The 12,500-nt window shown below is 39.1% G+C and overlaps 1 protein-coding gene across 4 annotated transcripts in view; it reads left to right on the top strand.

Annotated features, from left to right (window-relative positions):
* LOC135196388 (zinc finger protein ush-like) overlaps positions 1-12,500 on the top strand; it is a 591,971-nt gene that overhangs the window by 532,730 nt on the left and 46,741 nt on the right. For 2 of the 4 annotated variants that reach the window (XM_064223185.1, XM_064223184.1), the window contains exon 1: positions 8,351-8,606. The exons of the other annotated variants lie outside the window; for them this stretch is intronic. In XM_064223185.1, coding sequence (XP_064079255.1) covers positions 8,540-8,606 — 67 coding nt within the window. In that variant the 5' untranslated portion in view covers positions 8,351-8,539. Of the gene's footprint in view, positions 1-8,350; positions 8,607-12,500 lie in introns of those variants that run through there. 4 annotated transcript variants of the gene reach the window in all.

The following is a 12,500-nucleotide window of genomic DNA, read 5'->3' as shown; positions in this document are numbered from 1 at the left end:
GTTATTGATTCGGGTGGGGTCAATTATTGTCTTTTTTGAGGATTTTAAGATATTTAAAGTAGTTTTTCAATTTTTTTAATTACTATTTATTGTTATTTATTGGGGTGGGGTCAAGTATCGTCATTTTACCCATTTTGAGGTTTTTGAAATATGTACAGTAGTTTTTTTATTTTTTTATTTTTGATTTGTTATTTATTGTTATTTATTCGGGTGGGGTTAAGTATCGTCTTTTTAGCCATTTTGAGGTTTTTAAAATATTTACAGGAGTTTTTTCATTTTTTGTTTTTTAATTGTTATTTATTGTTATTTATTCGGGTGGGGTCAATTATGTCTTTTTAGCCATTTTGAGGATTTTAAGATATTTAAAGTAGTTTTTTAGTTGTTATTTATTCATTTATTTAATTTTCTTTTACTGCAGTAAATGCACCTCGCTGTTGAACTTCTCAGTTCCAGAACTTCTCAGTTCCAGAGGTCCTTTATTCCTCACCTTGTTGGACTCTGGAACGGCCTCCCAGAGGAAGTCGTGTAATTAGAACTTCGGAATTTCAAGGCGAAGATGCAATACATTACTACCCTAATCATTTTTATTGATTTGTTAATTTATTAATTCATTTTTGTCTTTTTTTTATAAGTGGCGTCTCCTAAACAAACCACCCTCTTCCCCCCCCCCCCTCTCTCTCTCTCTTCTCTCTCTCTCTCTTATAGTAGGCGCTAAAAGGTACGAAATAAACAATAACAAACGGGTATATTTATATTAATAATTTTAATCAGTTAACAGTATACATTAAAACAGCGGAATAAAATAGAGCAGAATTTTTACATCGCTTAATGATGGAGAGAGAGAGAGAGAGAGAGAGAGAGAGAGAGAGAGAGAGAGAGAGAGATTTTATTTTGGGGGGGGGGGGGGGCGGGTGGGGGGCGGTATAACCCGCCTGTATCAAGGGTCAGAGGCAGTCAAAGAAGTTGAAAATAGACGAACTAAATAAACAATAATCTACTCAATAGAAATTCATCAATCAAAATTATTTAGCTGTCAAGTTCAATCTAATCAACCGCGTTCATTAGCAACGCCTACCTACGTAATCAACTGCGTTAATCAGTAAAGCCTGCCTAATCAGCAACGCCCACCTAAAAAATTGCATCAATCAGCACCGCCCACCTACTCAACTGCGTTAATCAATAAAGCCTACCTAATCAGTAACGCCCGTTAATCAGCACCGCCCACCTAATCAACTGCGTTAATCAATAAAGCCTACCATATCAGTAACGCCCGTTAATCAGCAACGTCCACCTAATCAACTGCGTTAATCAGCAACGCCCATCTGATCAACTGCGTTAATCAGCAACGCCTACCTAACCAACCGCGTTAATCAGCAAAGCCCACCTAATCAATTGCGTTAATCAGTAACTCCCACCTGATCAACTGCGTTAATCGGACCACCTACACACACACACACACATTCATATATATATATATATATATATATATATATATATATATATATATATATATATAATCTGCTTTTTTCCGTTATGGTGATGGCTTCCTTAAACCTTTCGTATTTTTTTATTTTATTTTGTTTTTTCCACGGACTTTGTGGGTGACAATTTGAGAGTTTGTTGTGGGGGGTTCTCTCAAATGAAGTGAACTTCTGCTTCTGCTTCCCTCTGACTTCTAACCGTTTCTCAGCGACCTCCCTCACCTATCTTCCCCTCAGATCTCGTGTTTGCATCTCCCCTTACCGAATCCACGAAGGCAAAAGATATGTGATAAGGAGAGACAGAGAGAGAGAGAGAAACCGTCGTTCACTCTTTCATACATTTTTTCATATTGTTCTTTCACTTCTCTGCCAACCTTCTATTCTGTAGGTCTCCTCTTCCTCACTTTCTCCTTCCTTCCCTCCCTCCATGTGAAAAATGCTCCCTCTCTCTATCTCACTCCCTACTCCCCCCTCGAAAATAAGAGATAACATTCACAGCTAATGGCATTCTTTGATTTTCCCATTTTCTGTTGCGGTCTGCATCCATTTTCTGTTGTCACGCCCCGTTTTCTGTTGCCGCTGCTCGCTATCTGGGCTCTGATTTTCTATTTCCCTTGCCAGGCGTTATCTTCGTCGCTTATCGCGATTATATCGCTCGCTCTCTCTCTCTCTCTCTCTCTCTCTCTCTCTCTCTCTCATCTCTCTCACTCCTCTCCTACTGCTACTGTCTTCTTTTCACGCTTCTTTTCACCGACCCCCCCCTTCTCTGCCCCCCATCTCTCTATGACTCCCTTGGTTCTCCCCTGCGGTCCCCTCCCAGTTACGATATATGGGGAGGGGGGAGGGGGAAGAGACACCAATAATGGGAAAGGGGAAATTACTATTCTCTCGTGATCTCCCGCGTTATCTGCTACTCTCTCTCTCTCTCTCTCTCTCTCTCTCTCTCTCTCTCTCTCTCTCTCTCTCCACGTATCAACATACAAACAACACAGCGTGATAATAGAGACGCGGCTTTGGAAAAGTCTCTCTCTCTCTCTCTCTCTCGGAAGGAGGGAGGAGGACAATGTTGTCTCTGTCTCCGAGGGGAAAGAAATAAAAGAATTAACGAGATAAGAGACAGAAGATTCTCTCTCTCTCTCTCTCTCTCTCTCTCTCTCTCTCTCTCTCTCTCTCTCTCTCTCCCCCGAGGGAAAAAAGAATTAATGAAACAAGAGAGAGAGATTTCTATCTGTCTGTCTGTATTTTTTTCTCTGTCTCTCGCTGTCTCTGAGGAAAAAATGAAAGGATTAAAGACATTAGAGACTGACAGACAGAGGAGACGACTATTCTCTCTCTCTCTCTCTCTCTCTCTCTCTCTCTCTCTCTCTCCGCGTTGTCACACCAGATAGTGCACAATTAGGCAGCGTATATATGACATATCAGGAGTACATTCATCTGCCATATTCTCCCCCTCATCTTTTAGAACGATCACCGGTGTCTATTTATAGCACCAGCTGGGTAGCTACGTTATATAGTAAACGTGCGTTTTTTGCAATAAGTGTTTATTTCGTTGTACGGATGAGGAACCTGTAATTCAAAATAGATGTGTGTGGGTGGGTTAAGGCGTCAACTGTAAGTCGTGAATTCGTGGTTCCGTGGTTCGAGCCCACGAGAGGACTAGATTATTATTAACTAAAAAAAATTCCCCATAGGTTAACATAATATAAAAGTATAATATTATTTCCGAGGTAGAGCGAATTGGATATGAAACGACATTTGTAGCTTAATGCTCATGTGTGTATATATATATATATATATATATATATATCTATATAATATATATATACATTATGAATTTTTATCACATCAACCTGACAGCATATGTACAAACATTAAGCATCACTTGTCGTTTTGTATGTGTGTATGTGTGTACATATATGTGTGTATATATACATACACATATATAAACTCACCACTATTTCACGCTTACTATTAATGATTTATATCCTTTCAATTTCAAAACCTCCGTCGGTGGAAATTTAAAATTCGCTATATCCCAAAGGGAAAATCAACCTTGGAGTGAAAACTGCTTATGGAATAAACTACGCACACACACACACCACACACACACTTGGATACGCATGTCGAAGTATTTCGGTACCCGGTATAGATTTCCCCCCGATTTCCCCCCAAAAGGAATTTTTTGTATCAAAAGCTTTTGATAAACTGGAGACAAACTCGCTTCGTTTCTATGTCTAATGTAAAACGTGCAGTTTTTTTTTTTTTTTTTTTTGTGTTTGTATATTACGAGGAATGGAGTTTGTGCATTCAAATAAATGTACGTAGTATTTGGTATGTTATTTTTTTTTTAATATTGCGATAAATGGTGTTTTTGGTAATGTCAATTTTTTTTAATGTGGCGAAATGAGTTTGTGCATGCAAAAATGAATGTATTTTTTTTAGTAATGTGCAGTTTTTTTTTAAATAGTGCGACGAATGGAGTATTTTGGTAACATGAATTTTTTGTAAATAATGCGACAAATGGAGTTTTTTGGTAATATGAAATTATTTTAAATAATCCGACGAATGGAGTTTTTTGGTAATATGAAATTTTTTTAAATAATGCGACGACTGTAGGTTGTCCATGCAAATGAATGTAGTATTTTGTAATTTGAAGTTTTATTTTTTTTAAATAATACGACGAATGGAGTTTGAGCATTCAAATTAATGTAATTTTTGATAACGTGAAGGTTTTTCTACTAAATAAATAATGCAACGAATGGAGTTCACATACGAGCGGATTAGTGAAGTATTTGGTGATGTTTGTTGAGAGAGAGAGAGAGAGAGAGAGAGAGGAGAGAGAGAGAGAGAGAGAGAGAGAGAGAGAGAGAGAGAGAGAGATTTCGAAAGTTACGCAAAGTCAGATAACGGTTGGTCTGTTTGGCTTTGTCAGTGCAGTGTCAATTGTATTCTGTGGATATTTGGGAAACAAAAAAAGTTGAGGAATTGTGTATGAGAAAAAATCTATTTTAAAAAGATTGATAAAACATTTGTGTTCGTGAGATACGATGGGAATAGAATATTATCACCTGTCTTAGCAATTTGATATTTTTGATATGAATCTTGTTGAAATGACCATCTCTTGACCTCCCTAGCTAGTTTAAGAAATAATTTTTTTTTTTTTACTTTATTCAGTCTTCCTAGTATTCATCGTATAGGAAGCCTTAGATTTTACCAAAAGCAGATAGCGTATTTTCTGTCATTGCATCGTCGAAGCAGAACGACACCTCCATGGAGGTATTGCTGAGTACCAAGAGTACTACGTGCTGGCATAAGGCTGACTTTATATGAAGGAAATTATTATATACTATATATATATATATATATGTGTGTGTGTGTGTGTGTGTAATAGTGTATGTATATATATATATATATATATATATATATATATATATATATATATATACATATTATACACACCCACACACACACACACACACACACACACATATATATATATATATATATTTATATTATATAATTATTATATGTTGTGTTATATGGGTGATTTTTTAGATTATATATATATAGTTATATAATATCTATATATAGCTCGGTGTTCTTTAGAAGGCTCGCACAATACCGAAACGGCTTCCAAGTAATATCCATCAAAAACTGCCACCCCACCCACCCACCACCACCCCCCAAAAAAAAACAAAAAAAAAAAAAAAAAAAAAGTCCGATACTGTGCCAGCGGTGTATATCATTTTATCAATATCGCAACGTACATCTCGCTGGAGGTCATTTGTCCGTGCCGTGTCCGTAACACGAAGGAGGGCTCTCGGCCTGGGGACTAAAAAGATGACACCGTCTTGTCGGACGAGATCCGATGGAGTTCGCAGGTTGGAATGACTGTGATTTGGGTTTCCAGATACCACGTTCTACATCTTACTGATCCCGCGTCGACGATCCGCCGTTTTTTGAAGATTGAATGACGAACGGTGGTCTTTTGTGGCTCTCTGTGTGTTGTACATTTTTTTACATATCTTGTACTCTTCTAGAGATAACATGTCCACTTTTCAGCTTAAAAATTTCTGACTTGTTTGTTTTGTATGTGTGTCTTCGTGTGTATGTGTGTGTATGTATATTTGTATATGTATGTCTTCGTATGACCATGTATGTGTGTGTTTGTTTTTTTACATACCTTGTACTCATGGGAAGATATCATGTCCACTTTTCAGCTTAAAAATGTCTGACTTGTTTGTTTTGTATGTGTGTGTCTTCGTGTGTATGTGGGTGTATGTATATGTGTGTGGGTGTATGTGTATGTCTTAGTGTGACCATGTATGTGTTTTTTTTTTAACATACCTCGTACTCATGGGAAGAAGTCATGTCCACTTTTCAACTAAAGATTTTTGTCTGTTTAAATTGGAATTATTTATTATTATTATTATTATTATTATTATTATTATTATTATTATATTATTATTATTATTAATTACTGAAGGAAATAGCGTAATAAGACCTGAAAGGACTTCAATATATTATTATTATTATTATTATTATTATTGCTGCTGTTGTTTCTGGACATACTAGTTGTGTACTGGTTCTTGAGCTTACGAGAACGTAACATCTTCAAAATATGTGAATGAATAGCCAATTTATTAGGCAATTAAAGATTATCATACCACGGAACTAAACTTTCTAGATATCAGCTTTGTTTGTGTGTATGAGAGAGAGAGAGAGTGAGAGAGAGAGGGAGACGAATGACAAAGTAGATAACTCAATGATTTAGAAAATGAAGAGAGAGAGAGAGAGAGAGAGAGAGAGAGAGAGAGAGAGAGAGAGAGAGAGACATGAATGAAAAAGTAGATAACTCATTGATTAAAAGAAAAAAGAGAAAAATAAGATAGAAGAGGGGATATGAGTGGAGGAGAAAGCATGCGTGCCGATGTAAATGTGCGATAACCATGTCTGCAGACCCACTATCAGGACCCGGGTACCATAAAATCAATCTTTTACCTGTCTTCGGAAGAGAGAGAGAGAGAGAGAGATGGAGGAAAAAAACCTTAAACCCACTAAGCCAGAGAAAAACCAGTACAAAAGGCTATTACAGATATTCCCTGCTTGCTTTATCTTGTAGCTTCCAAGGCTATTGTTTTTTTTTTTTTTAACTGGCTACATGAGGTTGATGTAGAAGAATTAAAGATATTGACTCACTCGTTCCCTCCCCAACCCCGGGCTCTCTCTCTCTCTCTCTCTCTCTCTCTCTCTCTCTCTCTCTCTCTCTCTCAAATGCTGGACTCAAGACGTCTACATAAGGTTTATTTGAATTCATACTTATATACATACTTTCCTGTACGCTGCTTTTACGTGAATTACATGTGTACATACATACATACTTCTGTATATATGTGTGTATGGACTGTGAACAATTTTGAGGCAATGTAGTGCGTGTATTGTGTATTCTTCTTTCGCGTAATATTAATACATGCACGAATGTGAGTGTTCCTCAGATGTAATACGCATATTCCCATGTGTCTCTCCCCCCCCCCCCCCCCCCCCCACGTCGCCAAACTGTATGGGTTGATTGAACCGATTCTCTCTCTCTTGTTTGTCTCATGTTTTCGTTGACTCTTCAGCCGGATGACTTTGTTAATGGTACAAGTATGCAGTAATTCGTCAGCCTTTAAATATCGGGATATTATTTGGATTTCCGTGAGAAATGCTTGGATGATTTTGCATTGTTCTGTTATGGCTTTTAACAATTTGGTCATAGCTTTTATGTATACCGTTGTTTTTGACTACTCAAAAGTATTACTATCCTTTGTCTCTTTACTTTATTATAGTTTTTTTTTTTTTTTAGACACGATTTTTCACAGATTACTTGATTATATTTCTTCTGCTTCTTCATCAGCCGATCGTAATTTTTTTTATTATGTTATCTCATGTATCTAGATTATGTATATGTTAGTTTTTGTACTTTGTATAGTCCATGTATAGTCTTGAGCTGAAATAAAATTTATTATTATTATTATTAATTAGTTAATTGATTAATTAAAACCTTGATCATTCGCTGTTCAACTCGAATCAAATCGTTTATTTCTGTCGCCTGTTGTGTATAAAACGACTTGAACTCGTCACAAACCACTCGTGTGCGTTCGTTGACGTCATCTTAAAAGATCGTATATACTCCTGTGAGATGTTATGCGCACTATCCTCGGAAGCTCGTTGGTTCTAAACGGCGCGATTGTGACGGATATAGTCTGTTCGTCCTCACGGGCTGCGCAGTTGTTCAGATGACGTCTGTTTCATTTCTATATATGTTCCTAGTCTCTCTCTCTCTTTCTCATTGAGAGTTAACGCTTTTAGTAGGAACTGAGAGATTAGTTTGACAAAGCATTTTACTCGATGGATGCAGCAGTAGAGACTGATCCAGCAAACGATAGAAGGCAGTCTCTCCCGGCGCTGTTGAACAGGTAGTAGTTGTACGTTCAGGAATCAGGTGTTACTTTGAGTAACTGGGAATTTTAATACATCATCGGTGTGTGTGTGTGTGCTACCCACCACCCGTTCAATCTCCCCCCCCCCCCACCCTCTCCTACTACCCCTTCCCACAACGAGGAACCTGTGTAAAGTAAGGGGTTCCCCTTTCCTCGTGAACCTCTATAATACTTCAAGGAGGAGGGACTCCCTTGGGGTATGGTACGCTGACAAGACAACCACCCCTACGTCACACACCCCCCCCCCCCCGTTGGGCAACTCTCCAACCCCTCTCCCCCTCACCCACCCCCTCACCCCACCCCACCCCTCCACGGGAGAAGGACCCGAGCCAGGCAGAGGCAGACGGAGACCTCGAAAGCGAAATTGGCCGTCAGTCGGTACTGGGATGTGTTGAACGTCAAGCCACGCTCCCCCGTCCCTGCGAGTCGCCTTGTGTTAAAACTGGGTGTTGATATATAAAGGACTCAGGGAGGACCCGCTTTCAGTGTGTGTTCTGTAATCAGTAGTAGTGTCTTGTGTTTTGTTGTTGTCGTCGTTTTTCCGGTGTTTCATGTCGCGGACATCGCTGGGGCGATATGGAGAAACTGGCCGTTTCGTTACCCCTGTTGGTGGAGAGATTGTTATCACCTTCCTTCGTTAGAGGTTTGTTAATAATAACGTTTTTTTTTTATTGTGGTCATTTCCTTGCTTTTAAAAATAGTAATGCCAAAGCGCTGCTGACGAGCTTTCTCAAAGTCTGTCCGTAACTTTCTCATTCGGAGCAGTAGCCGAGTCGAGTTTAAGCCTATTTACGTATGGGCAATACATGCTTTTCTCTTAACAACTATTTACATAATTAAGGAAATATATTTAGATTGAATGCACGCGTAGATTTCCCCTCCCGACGACGACGTCCGTTCCGTAGGAGGAGATATCTCGCATCAAAACCTCTCGTGTGTTACGGCGAGATAGCTGTGTTTTATTCTCCAGCTGGTGTATATCTTCTTCTTTGCTCTTTGTCCTTTCTGTGTATACGTGCACGTGCATTTGATCTCTCTCTCTCTCTCTCTCTCTCTCTCTCTCTCTCTCTCTCTCTCTCTCATTCCCCCCCCCCTCCAATTTATCTATCTATCTTTCCATCTCTGCCCGTATCTTATCGTGCAATCTATCGCACTGTTCGTTTCTGTGTGTCGTATCTCTTCTCTATCTTATTTAGGTTCCGTGTGTGTTTGTCCGTGGTGTATGTGTGTTGTGTGTGTGTTTGTTTCGCTGTCTGCGAGAAAAGCTGTGTACTGTATCTTTCGTTTGTGTGACTTATTCGTCTACCACGTCATTTCCATTTTACGTTCAATTGCACGTTTTATCAGACGTGTATAGACGAAACAACAAACCTTGATAATAAAATCGTGTTTATTCGTCTTTGGTGAAATGGGAAATCGCCGTATGTATGTTTGTTTGTTCTTGTGAGTTTATCAGCGAATTTATCAATGACTTCCTGTTGGTTCATGTCAGGTTTTCCCCCCAAATTTACGTCTGTGAATGTTTTGGCCCTGTGCGGCTCTCCCCACCCCCCTATTATTTTTTCTTCATTCTTTTAGAGTTCTTGTGCTTCCTCGTCGAGATTAGGCTCCCCCCCCCCCCACTTCAGTCGTACGTAAGGCGTCCTATAACCCCCTCGCCCCCCCCACTTGATAGTTTTCAACACCCATCCATCCGTCTATCCATCCCAGCCATTCTCCGTGTCCCTCCAATCACTTCTCTCTCTCTCTCTCTCTCTCTCTCTCTCTCTCTCTCTCTCTGCTATCACCACCTTCCATCTCCCTAGTTATCGCCTTCTCTCATCTCTCTCTCTCTCCCCCTCCCCCCTTATCGGTTTCTCCCATCTCGGGGACGTTATCGCCGTCTTCATCTGGACCAGCTCTTCCATGGATTAGGTTAAAAGACGTCGAAGCTAAGTTGCAAATGGGGATTACCCCCCTCCCCCTCCCTCCCCTCCCCTCTCCCCTACCCCCTCCCATCCACTCATACCCCTATCTCCATGCCACCATACCACCACCCACCTCTTCTTCCTTATCGCGACCATACCTCTGCCTCTCTCTCACTCCCTCCCGTTATTACTCCCCTCCCCCCCCTCCCTACAGCTTGCCCACTCTAACATTCGCCTCCCCCCCTTCTTCTCGCCCCGCTTTTATTATATATTCCCCTCCTCCCCCCCTACCCTACACTGCCTTGCCCACCCTCCCCTAACATTCGCCTCCCCCCCTTCTTCTCGCGCCCGCTTTTATCATTTTTATATCCTCTGCCTTTTCAGTTTCTTTATCTCCTCCTCCTCCTCCCTTCGTGGTTATATTTTTGTTCTTTGTAGGGGGGAGGGGAAGGATGTTATTGGAATGTCGTTCGTATTTTGCTCCATGTGGTGTAGTACATCATTTTGCTTCATAGTGTAGTAAAGCATTTTCCTCCATGTGGTGTAGTATATCATTTGCTCCATGTGGTGTATAGCATTTTGCTTCATGTGGAGTAGTATAGCATTCTGCTTCATGTGGTGTAGAGCATTTTGCTTCATTTGGTGTAGTATAGCAATTTGCTTCATGTGGTGTAGAGCATTTTGCTTCATTTGGTGTAGTATAGCATTTGCTCCATGTGGTGTACAGCAATTTGCTTCATGTGGAGTAGTATAGCATTTTGCTTCATGTGGTGTAGAGCATTTTGCTTCATTTGGAGTAGTGTAGCATTTTCTTCCATGTGGTATATAGCTTTTGCTCCATGTGGTGTACAGCAATTTGCTTCATGTGGAGTAGTATAGCATTTTGCTTCATGTGGTGTAGAGCATTTTGCTTCATTTGGAGTAGTGTAGCATTTTGCTCCATGTGGTGTATATAGCATTTTGCTTCATGTGGAGTATAGCATTTCTTTATGGTTTTTATAGCATTTTGCTCCATGCTGTGTATAGAATTTTTCTCTATGTGGCGTATAGCATTTTGCTCCCTGTGGAGTAGTATAGCATTTTGCTGCATGTGGAGTATAGTATACACGCCCATATACAACGTGTATAGCTGAAATACACGAGTCTAGGCACATCTATAGTTAAAATACATAACTGGAGGCAGAATTTGGCCGATGAAAAGCATATACAATTCGATTTTTTTTTAAAAAATCATTCGATGTAAAAACAAATGTCCTCATGTTTGTCGTTCTAGAAAGAGCTCTCTCTCTCTCTCTCTCTCTCTCTCTCTCTCTCTCTCTCTCTCTCCTAGCAGTCTATCACAGATTTATGGGTCCATATATGCTTTTTGGCCGGATGGATTGTAATTTGAACTTTTTACTAACTTACTGTAACATATGCTAAGTTATAGCAACTAACTGTAACATATACTAGGTGGTTAAATGACAGCTAAGTTTGTGTGTATGTAATATACAACGCATAATTATCATTGTATTTGTCGGGATACATTCAATACTGAACGTAGAATTACTTATCAAATTATATATAGTTCCCTTCCGTTGTAAGTTGTTTCCGAATTATAGCGAATTCATTGTGAAATTATATTTTGTGGCTTAATATTTGTGCAAACGCAAACACATATAAATGTACTGAAGGGGAGTTATTGTATTTTTTTTAAGTGAGACACTAACTACTATATTTAACTTTGAGTTAGTTACTTATGACTGAAGAAAATGGGTTAGACGGTGTTGAGATTGATATTTTCTTAATTATATGGAAACCGACCGGTTGAGTGGCCTGTGTAAAGCGATGTGTAAACCATCTTATGAATTATGTATGTTTACCGCAGGTGGTTTTCGTAACTTGTAGGACAACAGAAAACGTTAATGACTTCCTTTACGAAAGGAGGAAATGAAAAATGATTAGCAAGTCTTTTTATTATTAATCTTGTTTATTATTGTTCATTTGTTTTTGTTTCTGATATTAGTGATGAATTTCCAGTTTCATGTAAATCTGCGCTACCGTCCGGAGATATCCAAAAGTATTCTCGTCCGGAATTCTTAATACCAATTTTCAGCATCGAAAAACATCCCATTTAGTCTCATCCCTTTATACAAAGTGTTCCTTGCTCACTGCGGTATGCCTTTATGACGAAAGCCATCCGACCTTGCGAATGGGGTGCCATAAGTTTAACTCTGTGGAAATTTTTTTTGACAATTTGCCGACAGTTCTGGAGGAGTTGAGAAACTCTACGGCATTTGAACTCCCGTTTTCAGAGTCGTCCAATGAGTCTGACGAAATAAATTCAAATAATTACCGAGTATTACAATCATGTTAATTAATACTTTCGTGATTATCTCTCCTGTTGAGTAATTAAAATATTAGTGAATACAATGATAATTGAAAGAACATGGTTTTATGGTGGCCATTATGGTAAATGACATTTTCACACAGTGGAAAGTTAATTGGATTTTAACATTCGAACATGAATTTTTCTGTTTCTATATTTTTTTGAGCTTACCACACACACTAGTAATTATTTTATAGAGGAAAGGTGCCAAAGAACCTTAAATCAATCAATCAGTTTGGATGAACTATTATTGAAAGTGTTC

This window comes from Macrobrachium nipponense, chromosome 17 (genome assembly GCF_015104395.2).
Source record: "Macrobrachium nipponense isolate FS-2020 chromosome 17, ASM1510439v2, whole genome shotgun sequence".
NCBI classification, from domain to species: Eukaryota; Metazoa; Arthropoda; class Malacostraca; order Decapoda; family Palaemonidae; genus Macrobrachium; species Macrobrachium nipponense.
The sequence above is the reverse complement of the archived record's forward strand: the minus strand, read 5'-3'. Positions and strand labels throughout refer to the sequence as shown.